The sequence below is a fragment of the Polyodon spathula genome, chromosome 19 (assembly GCF_017654505.1).
Source record: "Polyodon spathula isolate WHYD16114869_AA chromosome 19, ASM1765450v1, whole genome shotgun sequence".
NCBI lineage: Eukaryota > Metazoa > Chordata > Actinopteri > Acipenseriformes > Polyodontidae > Polyodon > Polyodon spathula.
The window spans coordinates 31204646-31226709 of record NC_054552.1 but is presented as its reverse complement, the minus strand read 5'-3'; the positions used below and the strand labels follow the sequence as shown (position 1 = coordinate 31226709).

General features: G+C 44.2%; 1 protein-coding gene across 3 annotated transcripts; it reads left to right on the top strand.

Annotated features, from left to right (window-relative positions):
* Window positions 1–694: 694 nt before the first annotated feature.
* LOC121294589 (lactadherin-like) lies at window positions 695–20270 on the top strand. 3 transcript variants are annotated; one of them, XM_041218434.1, is made up of 10 exons: window positions 695–1042; window positions 7251–7376; window positions 7994–8125; window positions 14833–14946; window positions 15282–15463; window positions 15762–15917; window positions 16072–16216; window positions 17205–17407; window positions 17796–17948; window positions 18159–20270. In XM_041218434.1, the coding sequence occupies exons 1-10, from the start codon at window positions 961–963 to the stop codon at window positions 18300–18302; spliced, it is 1437 nt and encodes a 478-aa protein (XP_041074368.1). In that variant the 5' UTR covers window positions 695–960; the 3' UTR covers window positions 18303–20270. The 3 variants fall into 3 exon arrangements, with proteins under 3 accessions (XP_041074368.1, XP_041074369.1, XP_041074370.1); XM_041218435.1 differs by having other exon boundaries at window positions 699–1042; window positions 17223–17407; XM_041218436.1 differs by lacking the exons at window positions 695–1042; window positions 7251–7376; window positions 7994–8125 and adding an exon at window positions 9095–9183.
* The last annotated feature ends 1794 nt before the right edge of the window (window positions 20271–22064 follow it).

Sequence of the window (22064 nt, the reverse complement as noted above, 5' to 3'; positions counted from 1 at the left end):
TGCATTAAAGATACTCATGGCTACAAAGATTTTAGTGATAAACTGAAGGTATGGTTAAAACAAAAACAAATCTGTGATCACTAATTGTAAATATGCTATTTTTACACCTGCCCAGGGACTGCCAATGAAAATGGGCTCATAGCTAAATCTGGGTGCAATACATTTTATGACATGTCATACATGATCAAAATGGTACGCTGTCCCTGTCAAATAAATACATAAATAAAATACAATAATTCCCACTGAAAGGATTTTAAACTACTCCCATTTTACTATAACCCTAATCAAACATCAGAAACCAGTGATCCCACAGTTTGTAAATCCTGGAATGGCTTCAATTGCTATGCAATAACAAGCAGGCAGCGCTGGTCTTTCTCACTCCTCAAACTTTAAAGGGCTAAATCGTAAGCACGTTAACGTTGCAAGTTGAACTTCTCTGCGATAGCAACAGTTTCCATGCCTTGACAAGCGCAGCTAGCTGCCCACCCGCCTCTCTCTGGTGCTGTTGCTGACAACTGAAACATAACCCGTGCGTTCACGGAGATCATTCTGCGCAGATTCTGGGCAGAATATGACCAATTTAGCCAATGGATGCGTTCACGGAGATCATTCTTAAAATATCATTGGCTAATGTGTTCAGATTCTGCACAGAATCTGCGCAGAATGATCCATGTGAACGCACCCTACATTTCTAAAAAGGCCGGCTTTTATGATCCTCTGGGTCTCTAATTGGATTGAGGCTCAGACACACGTGTTGCTGGTAATCCGCATGCACAGCTAATGCGACACTCTCCTCCCTCCCTCTATCCGTCCCTCCCTCCCTCTCTTCAAATCTAAACCGGAGACCAAACACAAATCAGTTTCCATCAAGTAAACACAGTCAGGCGTGCACATACAGCGTGTATCGAGACAGACAACAACAACAACAAAAAAAAGAGAGAGAATCTACAAGACCAAAATATGAAAGCCCACAGTGTCCTCTCTTACCCTCTGCTACTCCAAGCCGCCTGTATCGCTTTCTGGGCTGTTTCTGCTGTAAGCGGTAAGTCTGCGTTTTCTGTTGGTTGGTTTGTTTGTGTGTTTGTAGCTGTGCACTGTGATGACTCAAAGGCTAAGGAATCCGGAAAGCTTTTTTAGACTCTGACATTCCATGTCTGTTGTGAAATCTTTTCTAGTCATGGTTTAACAGTGCACGCTCGACTCCCTGTAACATACCGTATTATTTATTTTAATAATTGTTATTATAATTGGTAGTAACTGCGAATGTAGCTGTTTTCTGAACAACTTCATACAATGACGTCTGGCTGTTTTTAGTGGACTATAAATACTAAAAGTTGTATTTGCATTTATGGCCGTGTACTTAACCTACTGACATCACTGTGACCGTTGAGTTGGTTACAGTGAAGCTGACATTAAAAGCTTAGGCCTGAATTACATACTTATCTGCTATCAATAAACTACCTGTGTCATTTGGGTCTGCTGTGACAGATTTAAATCAAGTTAATAACGCACCACATAAAATTATAACTTTATATAAATGTGTATATTTGAGTCAAATATGAGTTGTATCAAGTACTGCACTTATAATGTAAATGTACATTAAAGTGCATGTTTTAGAATGAGTGGTCTTTTGTGTGTGTGCAGTAACATGTAATTTCATTTCATCTCTTTGTTGACTTCTCTGAGTGGCCCCCAAGGCATGAGAATAAATGGGACAGTATCCTGTGTTCGGAAGGGTCTGGATCCCTTTGGTGGGTGGCAAGAAGTATACACATCGGACATGGGCTGCATTGCAGTACCAGCCAGAGCAGGAAGCTCAGTCTTGGGCACGTGCCATCGCTGGCATCCTGAATTTTCAATCTTGTAATCCATCCCTGCCCACAGAAGATTTTCCGTGGGGGGAAATATCATTAAAAAAAATAGCATGAAGTGCAAAAAAAACAGACATTACTCATGCATTATTAATAGTTATCCAGAATGCTCTGGAATTGTCTTGCTGGACAACAAATCGCAACTAAATTTAAGTGACTTGGAGACCCACAAAACCAGTTAACGCTGGACAGCAGGAACCGCCCGCATCTAATCGCCTGTCTATAACAGCAGGTGCATCTGCATCTGAGTCTGACGTGTTTTGAGCAGGTTTTAGAGCTCGGAGAGGGAAGTGGTCTTTTTTGTGAGGTGTTTGTCTGATCAGCCACAGGAATTGAAATCTGCATTTGGCAGCATTTTGCCCTTTTCAGTTCTCAATGTGAAAACCTCAGATCAGGGGAGCTTGCAGGCTTGGGATGACCACAGCCTTCTCTGGATCATGACTGCAATCCTTAGACGGGGTCAGATCAGCCTGCAAGGTTTGTTTTGGGAGGGGTGGGTTAGTTGTTTAGGGACTGAGGCTGGCTACATGCTTCCTTAATGCTCCTGTTGGAGTGAGAGGAGACAGGCTTCCACAGCTGAACAAAGAAAATGCTGATCAGTGAGATGGCCACCTGGTTTCATATCTGCAGTCCGACTCTCACCCAGAGAGGCCAAAGGGTGGACATGCAGACTAAACCACTCTCTTGGAGGCTCCTTCCAAGGATGAGGTCATAGCACATTGGGTAGACAGTGTGGAGAGCGTGCATCATCAGTGCTTTGTGGATTTAGAAGTGCACAGTGCTTTCAAAAACCTTCCCCCAGCATTAAATCTGAAACATGTACTGCTCTTTCTGGTCCAGTAATGCTAGTGACCGGTGGTTAACGGTGCCAGCCTGGCCCAGATTTCCTGGAAGTTGTTTTTTTTGGGAGCCAAGCTGCAGTGATTGGGTTACTGTGTGTCTTTTGGGTCTGGGGTGAGGGTTTCCATGCATCACAATAAACACATGGGTCAGGGTCACTCAGTTAATTGGTAATAGTCATTGGAACATCTTCATTACTAATGTTATTTTCCAGTGATGTAGTACTTCTGGGCATTGGGCTTATGTAATACAAGACTCTACCCCTCTCAACAGCCCCCTGCTCTACCACGGCCCCTCTGCCTCTTATATGGCTTTGCCAAAGCCTGACCACCGTATAGGGCCAATGCAGTGCAAAATGATTATCTTGCAGTATAAATGTGGAAGTCTGTAATATATTTTATATTCAACACACTCTGTCTCTGATCTGCTGCTCCTGCTACCTACTCTTCCCTTATTCCATGCCTCTGTATTCAAATGCTTTCTTCATGATACTGAAGGCTGCCAAGCCTTGCAAGCTCAAACAATGGAATCCTACTTTCCAACTGACTCTTGCATAAGGTTGTTTGTGTATGGAAAAAATTGACATGATCTGAAACGATTGTGACAGTATCGCTTTGGTAGCAAAACAAGAACATCTACTGCTTGAATTAGTTGTGAATGAGCAGTGATTTAGTGCTATTGTTTGTTTAACAGAAACAGTCTGGGATGAGGTCATTGTTTGAAAGGCTTTTTTTTTTAAAGAAGGAAAAAGAAACCTCTCTGTCTTGGCTCCTGGCACTGTAAGCTTAGGATGATCTTGGCGGTATGTGGCCCATTTGATCCAAAAGCTCAAATATTTTTAGGAACTGACTAATTTCAGTATAATTCTTTAGTACTGTAAAATGCAGCTCTGAGTAATGTTTAAGGCAGTTTCCCAAGATTATTTTTAGAGGCAAGTAATTTAGCAGCATTCTTTGGGCTCTGCTTGAAGATTATTGAAATCTAGCCGGCAGAGTCTCTTGTACCCAATCTCCAGAGCTGACTGTCTTAGTTCCAGGCGTGTTACATGTGCCGTGGCGTGACGAAGGACAATCATGTCATTTACATGTGATGTTAATTACAGGTCTCAGAGTAGAGCCTAATTCTCCACTTCATCATTGGCTCCCAAATCTGGCCCTCCATAACACACATTGTATTCAGTCAATTGAAATGGGTAAGGGTCAGTTTATTAACTCATTTAGAACTGGACTGGAACAAGGCATTCGACTGTAGCAGTGAAAGTGGCGAAGGATATTCTTTAGCACTTTTATTGAATTTGGGGCGCGGGTATGTCCTGCATTCATTTGTCCATGTGGTTGATGTAGATCTACTTTTTCATGATCGTTCAGATTTTATTTTTGAAGCTGCGGTGGGAGGCTGTTTTGTTTCTGAAATATTTTTTTTATATGCCTCTGCAAAAAGGCAGCGTATCCATTCACTCCTCCACTTCCCCTCCAGTGCTCGGCATCAACATGTATTTGATAGGGCTGCTATCTGCTCCCACCCTCAAGTGAATGTATAAGAGGTGTGAATCTAATGCCTCGGTCATTGTTAACAAATAATGTAACTTGGATCTATTTAAATAGTAGCAGCTGCCCTGGGGTGGTGTGGAGATCAGTTAGGGTATGTCCCGTTCCCTTAAAAATGAAGAAGCCCTCCCAGTGAAAAGAAGTGAGCCTCTGGTGGGTTCCTGTTGCACATATAGATGCATTGCACTGATTTTTGAAAAGCATTTTTTTGTTTTCAGTGTTATTTAAGAGCGTGCAATATTATGTGTGGGTCAGCGATCCACTTCAGTGTACAGTCAGGCTGTGGCTAGAACTTCTATAGAACTGCAGATAACACCAGTGTATAGAAGCGTTATCGGCTGCATTGCCATTTAAGATCAGCAGTCTGTACCTGCTGCTGCATTGTACAGTGGAATTGTATACTGGTAAAGGTATTGCTTGCAATGGTCTACATAGTCAGCTGATCACTATACAGGGAGATATTTATCTCCAAAATTAAAGACAGTATTTTGTCTTTCTATGGCGCTGCGCAAGGGGAGGTTATATTACTTCAGACAGCAAATTTCGGATGAACTTGATCTTTGAGACAATTTTTAGAGTGGAAAATGCTTCCGATCAGCCTGGTGTCCAATCAGAAATGCTGTGCATGGAAACTCTCCTATACAAGCCTGCTTGCTTGTTGCTGTAATGGGAATCGGGTGGAAGGGAGGGGGTGGTGGAATTCCACTGCCATGTTTCACCTGGCTGCCAGAAACACTTTTATTTTCTTCAGTCAGACATAATCAGATCAGAGGGTCAGTGTGGTCCAGTGCAAAGCTCCCTGATCTCCTCATCACGTGATCACCTGACTCTGTGTGTGTGTCTCTCTCTGTTGAAAGGATACATGATTTTAACCAGTTAGCTTCTGGCACCAAGGTGGGTCATGCCACCCCCCTTGTGGGGTTTCTCTGAAGTTTTAATTAAAAAATAAATAAATGCGGTTCATTGAATATGCCCCCCCCCCCAAAATAAATCTGTTCTAAAGAGAAACCTTTTCAGTTTCTTCTTCTTACTTTCAGATGCCTCGGATACAGGCTTGAAGTGTATGGCTCCTTGCTGCAGGCAGCTTTAAAGATAAGCTGCTTCTCCTGGAAGAACAGTCTCTATATTTGTTAAGTTGTGTCCTTGGTGTGGAGGTGGGGGTTCAGTGGATCGAGTCAGTAAAAATCATTCAGCTGGATGGTATCAAGTAGCATACATTTTTATTATTGTTTTGCTGAGGTTTTAGTTCAAGGAAGAGAAATGAGAATATAAAAAAAAAAAATCCTTGGTGGGGGGAGTAATTGAGTGAAAGCTGATAGGGTGGGATGAAGCAGACTGGGTGTAATCTGGAGACAGGCCTGTTTAGGGAAAGCTGCAAATTACAGTTTCCTCTAAACCCTTTATCGATGTTGTGTTCATATGGTACAGTAATAGTGGCTTGGATTTTCCACTTTGCTTTTCTTACCAAGTCATGCTGAAATTGCCCTGTGCAAGTGACCTGCAATGTGCAAATAAAGTGACCCCACCTTGTCATTCCAGTGGAACCAGTGCTGTTCAACTGACTTCAACAGCCATGTGCCCTTACATTGTAGACTCCCTGTGCATTAGCAAGGAAACAAATACCTCCACTGCTTTACATATTTACACACCTCGCCTTCTCGTAATCACGCCAAGAGTCTTCTGCATTGATGGCCTTATCCCAGTTTCAATTCAAAGCTGACCTTCCAATTAAGGGTGCTAGTGACAGGATACAGGAGCACCTTGCATCCCTTTCACCAGTACAACATTAAAAGTTCAGCGCTTGTACTAATTGTTTTGTTTAAATAGAAGAACAGCAGTGCTTTTCCTGGGATCCGGGCGCCTGTCTGTTTTGATAATAACAAGGAGGAAAAGTTCCCGAACTAAGATAAGTAAACCCAGCTGGCAGATAAGGAGATGGGCTGCGTCAGTCCAAGGCCAGTTTGGAGATTGAATTGAGCAGCTAGAAAGTTAAACAAACAAACAGGAGAGACAGTGCTGAGGACGGGACGGTAGAGATTGGTGTTATTTATTCTAAGTAGTTTTGCTTTCATGAAAAACAGAAAGCGAACTCTCCACTCTACCTTCTAGACGGTGTAAATATTGTCAAGTTTTTTGATGCTGATTTTGTAACCAATTTCTGTCGAAAATGTCTTGTGGTTTTTCCTGATACAGGATTTGAAAATGAGGCTCTCGTTTGGAATACAGCAAAATGCTAATTATTTAAATTCTTATACTAAACAGGGGTCTGGTTTTGTTTTGTTAGTCGTGCAAATAACCATAGAGGCGGTCTCTCTTTCACATTTGTTACAGAATGCACATGGAAATGCATCACTTTGAGTGCACCAGTTGTTTTGTTTTCCTGCTAACAATCCCTGCTCCTGATCAAAGCCTCTGGTATCCGCTCAGCTCTTTCCCCAGGTCCGCTGTTTGCTGAGTCAGCAGGCTGCAGGCTGGAACAGCTTTGGATGACCTGTAGGCCAACAGCAGGACTTTAATATGGGGGCCACCATACAGCAGCTCACAGAGACGGCTACTGGGGTCCCTGCGTTTACACAGCCCATCAGCAGCTTTCTGTCACTTCACGCTGCGTGTATGTCAGTGTTACCTGAGACTGTCGGAGGGCATCAGTCCCTCACCTTTCGTAGCGCTATGATAATAGCTTTACAAGGATGGAAATAAGACTCCCATTGCATATTAGTTTTACCCATTCCAGGTTTTACAACAAGCTTTATTAGTATAGGTAACTGACTCAGGTATGTCTTATTAAACGCCTAGTAAAACCAAGAATGGATCAAACCACTATGCAATGGGAATCTTGTTTCCATCCCTGGTTTTGTCAGGCCCCTCCACAGCCATTGGCAGAAGCAGCCTGTATTTGATCTCCGCTGTGAATAGATGGTTACAGACATACAGACCCATCAGGCTGTAGTTCCTCAGGTTTCCCAGTCTCACCTCTCTGCTTGTTTTTCAGGAGGATTCTGCGAGGTGAATTATTGTATGAATGGAGGGACGTGCGTGACTGAGGTGGGCGATGCCCCCTTCATCTGTATCTGCGCCGAGGGCTTCACTGGAGACCAATGCAATGCCACTGAGACTGGTAACAACCGCAGCATGCTGAGACTTGGGGGTACGGGGGCAGGCAGGCAGGCAGGCAGGCAGGCGCACAGACTGACAAACAGAGAGAGTGACGAACATCCAGCTTTGTGGCGATTAATGTAGGGTGCAGAATCATAAAACAGTCGTGGACTTTCCCATACTAGAATGATAATGAAGACTTAACCAGTGTAGCCAGTGTGACCTTTTCATGATCGTTTCTATGAGAATAGGAACAAGTTTTGGTCCGTGTGAGAGGATGGAAATACTTGTTCCCTTCAGTTTTCTTTGTAAGATTACTGTAACCCTGCGGGTTTATAGAATGTAATGGTGTAAAATAGTACAGGATGTGAGGCTCAGATCATGCATTAGAAAGCTCAGCATTGGGTAACTGTGAAGTGAAACTTGCACACACATCATGAGACGAGTGCTCCACAGCTACTATACTATTTTGAACGTCCTTAAATCCTTTTAAGCACCTGTAGTTTCTGTTTTAATGCATTATCAATACAGTGTGTAGTTGTGCTGTAACACCCTGTGTAAATGCGTCTGTTTGTTTGAAAAATACTGTGTCAGTCTAGGACCCTGGCACTGACGCCAGCCTCTCTGGGTTCTCTGCAGGTCCGTGCCAACCGAACCCATGCCACAACAATGCGGCCTGCGAGGTGACCAGCAAGACGCGGCGTGGGGATGTCTTCGGCGAGTACATCTGCAAGTGTCCCGAGGGATACAACGGGGTGCACTGCCAGAACAGTAAGTGCCCGTCACTCCCTTCACTATCTCTGTGTGCTGAAGAGATTCCACAAGGACAGCCTCGCTGGCATTCTAACTAGAAAGAACGCTGAAGCAAATTATAGTGGATTTCCCCCATAAATATCTTTTTCTTCCTATTGATACTCTATTGTCCTCTACAAAGTGTTATATAGAACACAATACAATTGACAGCCATGTGTGCTGTTTCATCAGATTTTGATACGATGTGTTGAAACCACAAACCTCCTGTCCGAGAGCACTGGCCTCTGCAGTGGACTGACCTGGCTTGAATAATGCCAGGGAACTATCCCATTCCAAATGGTCCTGAAATAAAACCAGAAATGTTCCAGTCCGAGCTGTAGTGCCTTCACTCCAGTAGCTTAATTTAACACATCCCACGAAACAGTGGGCAAGTGTAGCAACTTCTTTATCAGAATAATAGACAGAAGATTTGGTTTTTTTCATGTTGCATATTTGAGATGTTGCCTCCTGGTGGATTATCCTGTAGTGCAGGGCAATCCTTGAATACAGATCATTCTGGCTCAAGAGGGGCCAAATTTTGGGGAGGAGGTTTTCACCATTTCTGCGGTTGATGACTCAGAGTGGAGAGAGAGGTTCTGGGGTAGGTGACGCGCGAAGATCGGTAAAACTCGACCAGACAGCGTAATTTTCAAGAAAACTGATTGAGCTATTGAATCAAGTTGAGCTACTCGCTTGGTTCACTTGAGCTGGCAAACAGGCTTTATAGTCCGAACTAAATTAGACAACTGAACCCTTGCATTTATCCAGTGTACTAGACGAAAGCATTGAAGAAAAAAATACAACATGACCGTGAGAGGGCGAGCGAGCCGAGCACGCTGTGAGAGGGCGAGCGAGCCGAGCACGCTGTGAGAGGGCGAGCGAGCCGAGCACGCTGTTGGAGGGCGAGCGAGCCGAGCACGCTGTTGGAGGGCGAGCGAGCCGAGCACGCTGTGAGAGGGCGAGCGAGCCGAGCACGCTGTGAGAGGGCGAGCGAGCCGAGCATGCACAGATGAGCCTAAATGTTCAAACCGCAGCAGGTATTTCATATGGAAAGTATTCTGAATTTGATCAGATTTTCTGTTTTTGTTGTGGTAGTAGTATATTCTTTTTTTTCATAATTATTTTTATGAATTGGAGTTGGGGTTTAGTAGAGTTTAGGTCATGAAACCTCTTTGGAAAAGATTAGGACGCCAAGTTAAACTCTGTTTTGGAACTGGAGGTTTAGAGTGTGGGCTGTGCAGTAATAACAGAATGTCACGCACACATCCCAGGGAGTGCGGTGCAGGAGGCCCCTTCAGGGGTGCAGTACTCCTGACGCCCCCTCTCTCTCTAATGAGGACCAGGACAGCCTTGTTCTGATTCTCCCTCCGGCTGACTCCTCCCTGTGGAGCACGGCTGACTCACCACTGAGATTACCATATGCAGCGTGTCATTTTAAACAAAAGCAAAAAAAAATGGATCTATTTCAAGACAATGCTGTCCATTCAAAGACCATGTATAGACCTGGAGTGTTCATGCAGGTTGGAGATCTATTCATTTCATGTCTCTACCTCCTTTTGGAGTTCCTGTCTATGTGCTTTTACTTAACGGTTGGCGTTTCCAACAGGACTCGGGTTACCGATCGGAAAGCTGTTCTTTAGCCAAGATTATAGTAAGAATATAGCTAGAAGAGATGAACGTCATCGAGCAGGAACAATGCAGAATAGAAAGCATGTGTCTGTCGAATCGTCTCTCTTCTCCACCACCACAAAGGCTCTTGTTTGTCTGGTGGGGTGAAAGAGCTCCTTGCAGAAAGTGGTTTCTTTTTTGAACCCCCAGGCCAGGCTTGTCTCAGCAGTCAGGAGCAACTGAACTGGGTCAACAAGGCTGTATATATGCTGTAGCTCCCCCACCCCCCCCCCCCCACCCCTGCGATTACTGTAGATATGTCATAGGGTTCCCTTTATTAGTACCCCACTGAGGTATTTTACAAGGTGACATTACATTTTATTGGCAGATGACTGCTGCTGCTATTGTGAAGGCAAAACTTCACACAGAGCAGTCAAGAGACAATGGTGGGCAACACAATTCTGTGATGGAGGGGCCTGCCACTGCTTGTCACGGGCACCATTTGTCTAAAGAATGATGTTTATAGCACAGACAAACCACTCGCATGGCTAGGTGGAAAAGCTTTGATTAATTAGGAAGATTCACAAGAGCATTTCAAAAGAGCACCTCCCCCCAATACTGTACTGGGATGCTTCTCCTATATAGTAGATAAAGGGGCACCCGCTTTTTAGAGGTTTCCATGTACCCCATGATTGTTAGCCCATGCGTATCACAGTGGATTTCACTAGGAAATATGTTCTCTAGAAAAGGTTTTATGTAGTAATAAAATTAGCATCGATTGTGCACTTTCTTCAGATGTTGAAACCGCAAACTAATAAAGGAAGCTGGCAGTGTGCCTGGTAGACTTCCCTCAGACTGTACCTGTGGAGAGGCCCTGAAACAATTCCGCTGTCCTTGTTTTATTCCTAAGCCTTTTAAAGCTGATTAGGCTCTGTGCTGCTACCCTGGCCCTGACTGTGCCCCAGTATTGCTTCTGGGCTTCTGCCTCTTCCTGGACAACAGAAAATCATTTTGCAATTTTTAATTAACTTCATGCATGTTTTTATTGATTTGCCCAGCTCAATCAGTAATGACCCACTTATGTTTAAATGCTGCTGTTACCCTACCTCCCAGTTCCTCAGCTCTAACCACTAGGTCACGCTGCCTCCCAGTCCCTCAGCTCTAACCACTAAGCACACTGCCTCCCAGTCCCTCAGCTCTAACCACTAGGTAACGCTGCCTCCCAGTCCCCAGCCACCACTGGTTGTGATTCTAATACACTATTGTGTACAGCATTCATTTTAAATAGGAAAACCCGAATGTCAGTGTCTTCTTGTTTTCAAGACTCTTCAGTATCTGAGCACTATGTTACATCTCTGCAGCTTTGAGCCCAACCTCATTACCTGGGGGGCGTTGTTTGGTAGGAGTTTATTGTCCGATCCTCTGAATCGTGTCGCAGGTTAGTAAAAAAACAGCAGCAGCACCAAGTGTGGTCATGTCACTCGCTAGTTTGCACTGCATAAGGGTATAGCAATGGTTTATATTGTATTACTGTCCTGTGTGCTTTACATTGAAATACAGTTAAACTGGCACAGTCCAACAGTGATAATCATCTAGATTAATCTTCAAAATAGAGCCTGTGACCCTTGTATAATGTAATTGACATGCACATGACTAGTAAAGGCAGGGTAGGCTATTGCACACACTGTCTTGTGCATGAGTTTCTGTATTGTGTGGGTGTATGTAGCACAGGGAGTGTTTGATGGATAATAAGTCTCCTTTAAGGGCTTGTTTGAACTAGGTGCACTGACAGGCTTGTGCCAAGAAGAGGCAGCACAGTACTGCTTTATTTCCTGTTCTTGGTGAGCCAGAGGAACAGCCAGTCTCTCAGCGCTGCAGTCCTGCATTCAGTGAGGCCCAAGTTTGGGCAAAAATGAGTATCTAAATACAAACCTTTTATATAGGTTTTTGAAGTAAAAAAATATTCAAAACCGTGAAATTGCGTTTACCTAAGCATGCAGCAGAAATCGATCAATAAAACTCCAATTCTCAAGGGTTAAATGACGATCATAATAAAGTTGAAATGTACAATCTTAACGAATCCTTTCAACTAATAATCCCTATTTAAATAAGTGTAGCAGCCACATGATTCACATTTACTGCTTGTCCAGGGATGGGATCAGTTTAAGATCAAGAGGTCCATCCTTGGAAAGTAGCCCCTGCAGTGGCAGCCAGCGTCCCTCGTGTGTTTTACTGAGCAGTGCATCTTGAATGTTATCTGCTTCTCTCTGATGTCCCTGACTGAGCATTCACAGACACCTCACCCATCTCAGCCTGACTCCTGATTGCACCCACTGTCTCCCCTCGGGGCGTCCTGTCTGTACGTGCTGGCCAGCCTGTCCACCGCCAGCTAGTGCGAGAGTCGCTCAGATACAAACTTCAGACTTTATAATGAAAGATAAACAGACTGGGGGGAGATCCGAGACACTGGAATGTTGTGAGGAAGTGACAGAAGTACAAAAGACAAGGAGAAGAAACCTTTTATACAATGAAAAAGGGCAAATATATGAGGAACGATGATCGAAAACATTTTAAAAGTCAGATACAGGGGGGGCGCTTTTTCAAGAAATTCTAGTTTTAGGTACCTTTGATACCCTATGTTGACACATATTAAACGCCATGGAATGTGCAAGCATTCTTTTTTTTTTTTTTTTTTAACTTTGCTGGGATATTTACTTTGTTAGGAGCCACCTGGTGGCCAAAAATGGCAATTATGCTGTTGTTTTTAGCTCTTTCAACACAGCAGTTCCGTATGGTGGTCTGGGAAAAATGACCTAACACAACACTACCCCCTCTCACACACACACGCACGTAAACAAACACCACGCGCACCCAGGCTCGGATTCTAAGGGAAGGACGTTGCCTCTTGTTTTCCCAATCTTGCTCATCCTCTTAAGAGGATTACTTCCCGCCTTCCAGTTTTATCTGAGCTTTGAAATGAGGGTTGCGCTTGCCACCTGGACAGCATCCTGCTCTCGCAAGATTAGCATCTTAACAAGGGACCTCGTCAGAGAGTCAGATGTCGGTGGGGAGTCTGGCAACGTGTGGCTGAGGAGCCTTGTCACAGTTATCACTATCCCTGTCAAACCTGCTGCAGCTGTACAGGTACAGTGAGCACCTGAAGCTTACGTTAGTGCTTCAATAACTTCACTGAAGAAGACCAAGATCATGTGCAATTCCAAATGCAACAGTCTGAAAAACAGCTCTCAATGACCATTCTCAATGAATGTGTGTGAATTTGGAACTCTATGTTGCTGAGACAGGGCTCCCTGTTTATTATATACCAGTGCTGTATCACTTCAGATAAGATTCCAAACTTGGTATTAAAAGCAAAACCTAATTGAAGCAACTCAGTTATGTGAGATTAAGCAGTGGTGTTAGGGAATGTGCCCAGACTCGCCACTGTAACTCTTTTCACTAGTTGCCCTGTAGCTGGGCTGGAATCGCAAGCTTTGCCAATAAACCTCTCTTACTCAGAGCCACATGCCCACCCCCTCCCGAGACACAGGCTCCCCTCTGTGCCTCTGTGTTTTCTCAGCAGGCCCCTGTCAGCACCTGTGACACTCTGGAGTGCACCTGCCGGAGCTGGGGGAGGGTGCAGGGAGAGCCAGTACAGTTCAGCTATTGTGAATTGCTAGACTTCAATCCTTAGACTAATTGGCAATAGTGATTTGCCCAATTTGGTTTTGCCCGTAAGCGAATAAGAAATAAGTAAGAAGGTTTTGGTTTCACCCGTTAAAGAAAGTGCATTGAAGACATACTGCTCTGGCACATGAACAACCCCAAGCTGTATTTATGTCGTTTGATACTTTCTAAATCAATTTCTTCACAGAAAACAAAAAAATGTAAATCCTTGGTTTTGGTTACACACTGCTGCATCCTATTTTGAGGACGGTCAAGTTAGACGTGCCCATAATCGGAGCAGTGAAATTTCACACCAGCCGTGAAGCTCAACACATAGAAAATGGAGCTTTATCATCACTGTGGGGAGGAAAACACCAAGAAATAGATCATTTTTAGTCTTCAGTTTCTTATTTTCTTTTGAGGCATCCTAATGCTGCAGATATAGCCTTTACGGTGCTTTTAACTGTTCATTTAGACACAGGTTTCGTGGATTAACAACATGAGAGTGAGTTATCCTAGCAATATAGTTAAAGAGAATTCAAATAACAGGTAGATGCCAGTTCAAAATGCTCCATAAAGGGCAATGGCACTTAATGGGTTGTAGAGCAGGGTTAGTACGAGCACCGCTTGCTCTCATAATGGAGAGGTAAATGCTCTCCCTGAACAGTGTGTGCATCAGCCCTGTAGAAACTCAGGACAGTTATTGCAGCTTGGTGCCATACTGCTCTTTTTCCACTAGTTACATTGCTGACCCTAGACCACCCAACAGCACGGATTACCACAGCTATATTCTTTACTGGCTTATAAATCGTGCATAAACGACAGACCAGATTGTGCACCACAAGAGAGCAAGATAACATTTGCCATTGCGTGTTCTGCTAGTCGCACATCACTGTCGATGCAGCCACAGCGTGTCTGTGGTGTCTGCAGTAATCAGATTAGTTGCTGCAGTAATTAAACTATAGTGATCCACAATATTGGTGCTGTATTGGGTTTGTTTCTGTCAGAGGAGCTGGAGAGACAGCAATTTAGTAAAATACCCAGTCGCTCTGTTTTAATTGGGTCCCTCAGCTTTCAGAAATCTCCAGACTGTCTAAAGACATTTTTGTGACCTTGGAATCCAGTATCGTTGTGAGATAAATCAACCATTCTAAGAAACGTTAGCATTCTGTGCAGCTTTCTACAGCAAAACCCCTTCGCTTTTTCATTGGCACTGTCGGTGTTTAGTATTTAAAGGTGAGAGCCTGGTACCAGCTAATTTGATTAGCTTTACAAGCAAGCCAAATGTAGGTATCATTGTCCGGGAAAATAACCTACAGTCTATGGGAATGTACAGCTGCTAAACTCAATACGTCTGCTAAACACCATACCTTATGCATTAGAAACCTAATGTTTGTGTTATTGTTCTTTCCCAGATGTGAATGAGTGTGCCACACAGCCCTGTAAGAATGGGGGCACATGCCAGGACATGGACGGGGACTATACTTACAAGTGCCCCTCCCCCTTCTTGGGGGTGCACTGCCAAATGCGTGAGTGTTCACAGTGCTCCGTTTAAAACATGCTAGTCTAACATCTGGCTCGGCGCGATCCGGCAATGGTAACCGTAAGCAAAGCAAACTAACTGAATCTGAACGGGGTCTCAAATGGCAATGGCAGTTTATTTGAAATACTAATTCCACTGTCTATAGCCACATCAGATAAACAGTGGATATGTGAATTGGGAATATGGGTTAAAGAATCAGTGGCACAGATCTCCATTGCCCCAGTCAAATTTCAGCACAGTATTTTTAGCTGGATAATTTACTTGTGAGCCCTGGTCTGGATTCTCTGTGTTGGTTTTGCTCATGCACTCTCGCCTCTGCAGGCTGTATTTCCATGCTGGGCATGGAGGGTGGCGGGATAGCAGAGTCCCAGATCAAGGCCTCCTCTGTGCACTATGGCTTCCTGGGGTTACAGCGCTGGGGTCCCGAGCTGGCCCGGCTCAACAACAAAGGCATCGTCAACGCCTGGACCTCCGCCAGCCACGACAAGAGCCCCTGGATAGAGGTGAGGGCTGCAGATAGCCAATCTTAACCAGCTTCCCCAGCTGGAACATTTATACCAAGCTGTGCCACTCTGTGAAAGCACTGTAAAGGACAGAGAGGTATGGTAAAGCATATTAAACATGTCAAACCAGGGTAAACAATGGTACATGCACAGTATAGACATTGGGGGGGGGAGCTTTATTAAAACTGCAAAAATATTGTTGTAAAAAAGGGATGTCTTGAGAAAGACTTGTTCAAGACACACACACACACTGATGGCTCGCCCCTGTGTCCTGTTCTCCTGTAATCTCTTGTCCCAGGTGAACTTGAAGGAGAAGATGCGTGTCTCTGGGATCATCACGCAGGGCGCCAGCCGCATGGGCACTGCCGAGTTCGTCAAGTCCTTCAAGGTGGCATCGAGCTTCGACGGGAAGACTTTCACCATCTACCGGGCCGCGGGCCAGCGGAGAGACATGGTGAGGTCGTCTGCTTTCCATGCACTCGCGTCTGGGGAATGTGATGTTTGCCCCAGACGAGAGTAGCATGGCTTGGTTAGTGACAGTGGAAATGTTCTTTTCGTGCAGTGAGGCGGTCCCTGGAGACTAACCCCGGATCTTTTCCCTTTCCCAGGTGTTCATGGGGAACGTGGATAATGACGGCACGAAGACCAACCTGTTTGAGCCCCCCATCGTGGCTCAGTACATCCGCGTCATCCCAGTGGTGTGCCGCCAGGCCTGCACCCTCCGTTTCGAGCTCGTGGGCTGCGAGGTCAACGGTAAAAATACAAGCTCAAAGGACAGCGCAGGGCGGCTGCAGGGAGCCTGATGCAAAACAACCAGAGTTCAGGTCCTAGTGAATTCAGTCTTGTCACCTCTTGGAGAACCTGGGTTTAAATTCTGAACAGAGTTGTTAGTGTTCAGAAAGGGAACGGTGGGTTTCTGTAAGCCTGGATTTAGAGTTTGGGTTAGTTACATTATAACTTCAGTTTGAGAGAACTGTAATAATGTTCTAGCGCGCTACAGTTTGACTGCAGATGGAAACCCCAGAAACTGTATCTTGCCCCTAATTCATCACTAACCAATGATCCAATATCCATGTGTCTAACTCTTTGCTCTGTATAATCCACTCGTTCACTGTTGACTAATCGCACAACAAATCAAAATGATGGGGGGTTATGTTTAGTAATGGGCAGGTCCATATGTGCCCAGTCCACAAATATTACAATGGACAGGTCCAGACAATTCCATAATGAAAAAGCAGTATATATTTAACCACAGTAATGTGCTTCATTTGGAGGGCTGGCCCACATTTGATAATGGTCAGGACCATATTGGTCTAAATTTAATTAGTCTGTATTAATGGGCAAGCCCATATTAGCATATACAGTATTTCATAATTAGCAGTCTAATTTACAAGACTAAAATATAGGACCAGCCTGTGTTTAACCATACCAATGTGCCAGTCCATATATGTGGGCTTGCCCATATTGTATTATGTATTGGAGTACATGAGTTAGCCAGTCTACAGTATATGTAATAATATTTATTGTCAGGTCCATACTAGTTTATATAGTTAGTCCTTCTTGATTTCTCCACAGAGCACTGCAGCATGCTTCCCTGTACACGCTGCCTTGTTGCACGTTGCTCCACTCGCTGCTTCGGTCACCAAACTGCATGTGCACAGTGCTTGGCTAGTTGTTTTTTGCTTATCTGCTTCCGGTGCCCATGTGTGTCTGTCACTCTGTCTTCCTGTCTTGTTCACAGTGTATTTCAACACGGCAGGTTGCTCTGAGCCCTTGGGAATGAAATCCCGCATGATCGCCGACAGCCAGGTTTCCGCTTCCAGCGTCTTCCGCACCTGGAACATGGACGCCTTCACCTGGCACCCGCACTTCGCTCGGCTCGACAAGCAGGGCAAGACCAACGCCTGGACCGCGCTGCACAGCGACCGCTCCCAGTGGCTGCAGGTAGCACAGTATAGGCTTCCCACCACCAGGGGGGGCAACGCTACTTATTGAATATTCATACAGACTTGATATTCATACAGATGGGACTCTTCGGTGAGTTACAGGAAAACGCGTCCATCTCGGGTTTCTATGACAGTTTATAAATTACTCGACCTTCGGGTCTCGTTATTTATGACGTTGCAGAAACCCTGGGCTGTCGCTGCAGAGGATACCAATCCACAGCTGGAGCGCAGATGTAACTGCCCTGACCAGTGGTAGAAGTTAACAGTTATTACAACAGCTTGCTGGCTGCCAGAGTTCTATTATTATGTTCTATGTTATTATTGTTCTATTAGGGTAATGGGACAGCCAAGTCTCTGAGTGCTGTATTTCTTTCTCTCCCTCTCAGGTTGACCTTGAGACCCCTACACAAGTGACGGGTGTCCTCACTCAGGGAGCGAAGGACTTTGGGAATGTCCAGTACGTGTCGGAATTCAAAGTGGCCTACAGTGATGACGGGAAGTCCTGGACGGTGCTCAAGGACAAGAGCAAATCTGACAAGGTGAGTAAACCCAAAAGGGCTTGTGGGATACGCTTACTTTTTCTAATGGTCTTTTGTACCTTCAGTTTCTTCCGTAACTAGTAAATGGTAAGATACACGTATAAATAGTAAAACGTGTTCCTTTTTGCTGATGTTGAAAACCTGCTCAGGATCCATGGCTCCTCTGGTTGGCTTTTATCTCCTGACCTCTGTTTCCCTTTTTGATCCCAGGTGTTCCAAGGCAACGTCGACAACAACTCCCACAAGAAGAACATCTTCGAGCCGCCCTTCTTTGCCCGCTTTGTACGGATCATCCCCTGGACCTGGCATGAGCGTATCACCCTGCGGATGGAGCTCCTGGGCTGTGACGAGTAGAGCCCGTTCTCCTGCCCCGCCCAGCGCAAAGCTCCGCCCTGCCAGACCTGCCTGCTAGACTCTAATTCCACCCACAACCTACCTAACCTTTCCCTCGCTTAGTACCCACCATGTTAGGTTGGGTCTGAAAACCTAAATGCATGACCTTTTAACCCGTATCCTCTGTAGAAACTGCTGTAGCAAAAAGGGTTCCACCCCAGAGAGATGCTGTAAACCAATGCAACTCGTGTCCGGTTGTGTTTGTAAAAACAGATTGGATCTCTATTGTGAAGGGTGAGATTCCAAAAGGCAACTGTTCATATTGGAGCCAGATTTGTTTGCATTGTGTTGTGCATGAGCGCTACTCAGCAGGATCAGAGGGGGATAAGGGATAAAGGGTTAAAATGCACTGACGTGTTTATATATTAAAGAAAAAGACGAAAAAAACCCAGCGGTGCTTCACTGCAAACAGAATCTATGCAGGGAGAGCCCTGACTGAAATCAACAACAAAGCTTTTCCAATCCCAGGAGAAAAGCAAGCAAAACTTTGAATTTTATTGTAATATCTTGGTTAGTAATTCTCTGATAGCGGGAGAAGGTGAGGGCCAAATTGAGAGAAACCTGCAGATTACCTGCGTACCTATATTTTATATAAAAAAAGGATATATATATAGATTTTATGTGCTTTTGCAAATACTAAAATTGATGACAGAGAATGGTACTGTAGTGATTCTGTGATTTATTAATTTTTTAAAATATATATATTTTACACACAAGGAAAAAAAACAATTCCCCTGGGATTGGTTGTTGATTTGACAATGAAGTTTTGTTCTTGTGAAGCTGCATCGTGTATTTTAGTGTCTGAATGGAGGTCAGTCATGTAGAGATGCTGACGACGTGTGTTAGTAATTCTGGTCTAATTTAATTTTAACATTTACTGGGTTCATTAGAAATAATAGCTGACCCGCCTCCCTCTGCCCGCAGTCACTTGTGCCTCACTCGGTCCCACCCCAACTCCAGAATCAACATGAGACGCAAAGCCCCCTCTCCACTCGTTCAGAACAGGAGAGAAACTCCTCCCTAAATCCTGAGAGAGCCAGCATACCGAAGAGACCACTCGGTGGGGTGGTGTAGCTGTCCCTCCACCCTCGGGTATAGAGAGGTTGCAGTTTTATGTTGAACAATTGAATTGATGTGAATTAAAGAATTAAAAATCCTCAATCTGAACTCCTCAGATGATCTCTGCCGCTGTGCTGTGTCTATTTTAGAACGAGTAAATCAATGAAATCAACAGGTTTCTAAATCCGCAGAAATGTGCGAGGGAGCATGGTACATGGAGGTGTAGAAGTGTGCTTTAGGAAGGATGGCAGACTCTTTTAATGAGAAACAGGGGGGTACAGATTGGGGAAGGACCTGGGAGTCTCTTGCTGAATTATAACCAGATAATTGCTGAATTATACTGTAGAGGCATACAAATAGTGTTAGGTACAGTAGAGAGAGAGAGAGTTGGGGCTCTTAGTGAGGTATAGATAGGTAGAGAGAGTTGGGGGCTGTGTTACAGTATAGATAGTTGGGGTTTCTGTTACAGTGAGGTACAGTAGAGAGTTGGGCTCTGTTACAGTGAGGTACAGAATAGATAGGTAGAGAAAGTTGGGGCTCTGTTAGTGAGGTATACATTGGTAGAGAGTTGGGGTTTTTGTTACAGTGAGGTAGAGAGAGTTGGGGGCTCAATTTATAACCAGGTATAGAAGGAAATTGAAAGTACAACGTTTCTCAAGAACGGGGTTATAGTGGGATTGTAAAATGGCAGTATGTTGTACTTTAGAGATCTGAGAAGCGGTCTCAAGCTTTATATTAAACAACGATTTTAATATCCTAGTGTTCTGCGTTTAGTAAAAACTTGCTTCTGTTCCTCTGAGCATAGCCATTTCACAGCCAGTGTTCCCGCTTTGTTTCTATGTCAAATAAACACAGTTGTTGTTTTTTTTATTTCACTGAATTCCAAGAATATTAATTATCAGGTGCGTCTAGTTCATTTTGAATGTGTGTGTTTTTAATTAGTCATACATAATAGATTTTAATTATTGTCATTAAACTCCATTGAATTGTTGGCTAATTAATTATTTAGTTAACAGATGAGCTACCAAAACACTGGATCTGTTTTAGCACAAATGCTGTGAAATGTGTATCTCTATATAGTTCATGGAGCTGTGAGGCATTTGTATCAGTCTACAGGCTAGTGTTGCAATACCTCATGTCTAGAAGGTATCCATCAGGTGGTGTCTGTTCTGGTACAGAACTGCAGAACACAAGTGTATTCCTGTCCACTGCATCCTGGTGGTAATACTGTGCCCTAACTCTGCCTGTGATGAAGGGATGCTATCCATGCCTCTGATCTCAGGCTCCAACATGTCTAAATTATATAATAGGCTGTTGTCCACTCTGTCATTATGACTCTTGTGATGCTGTCCACTCTGATTTATATAACCTCTCTACCTTTAGAGCTTTCTGTTTTATGCATGCTACCCACCCCTCGATTCTCATTATAATGCATTGATCAGCCACAATCCACTCCTATTCTCTGACTTTCTGCACCATGCCCCTCTTATTTTTTTTTTTTACCGTTGACTGTCGCTTCAAAGCTCCACCGCTGTCACTGATGTAAGTCTGCTGTCCACTCCACCCTCCCTCGGTCTGCTCTCCCTAACCCTCTCCCTGTCTCTGACTGCACTTCCTGGACTCCCAGCTTCATGCAATCCTTTTCTAGTTTGTAAAACAAGATCCTGTGGTGAAATGGAAAAGAGGCTGATGTAACAGTGAGAAGGTTGCGGGGATTCTGTTTAACCCTGATACCTTGTTCCAGTGGTGATGCCGTGAGTCTGCATCATTTAAAGCAGCCTTATTTAAACAGCTGATCTTGATGGTGTGGGTGAGAACTCCAGGGGTGCAGCTGCGCCGAGCCTCTTCAAAGGCTGTTAAAGACAGGAATGCTGGGTTTACGGCTGCATCCCGCAGCGCACAGGAGATGCAGTTTCTTGTCTAAACTAGTGTCTCTGGGTTCGGACAGGGCTTTGTTCCACACCCTCGTCCTTCATCAAGTGCTGCAGGATTTCAGAGTGATGAAAATTTAGACTCTCAAATCTATTTATTACTTCTGATTCAAAGAATTTTGTTCTTTGTTTTTGCTTTTTATTTTCCAGGAGTTGTTGATCTTTCAGATGCGGCCCTGTAATTGCTTCCTGTGTCGTGGTCTGATTCACTGCAGTCAGATACTTGGACAATCTATGACTTTTATTAAAGGAAGTGATTAAGTACCAGGAAGCTACAGCAGCTTGTTTCTGATGTGCTATATACCTTCATTTAGTAAAAAAAAAACAAAAAAACATGCACAGTACAAATAGGGAAGAACACCGATAGAAAGCTTTTGATAGCAATGTTATAAAGGTAGACTGCTAGGTACTGTTAAGAAAAAAGTCTTCTAGCAGGACTGTACATAAAGGCTGGTTTATTCCACTTTCAGTAGACTTGAAAACCTATAGTTGAGTCTTTGAGTCTAGAAGCAGAAGCTGCTAAGAGTGGCCATCTAGGAAATGTCATCCTGGTTGATGAATGCCTAAAATGTAAATTACAGTGACTGTAAATGTCTTATTCTTCTATTAATTAGACAGCAAGGATCCAGTAAACTTGTGGTTCAGTTTTCAACTATATTACTGTCATCTGTTCTGGTCATTTATTTTCTTCATCTGTTTGTTCAGTCAGACTAGATTTACGATAGCACCATGT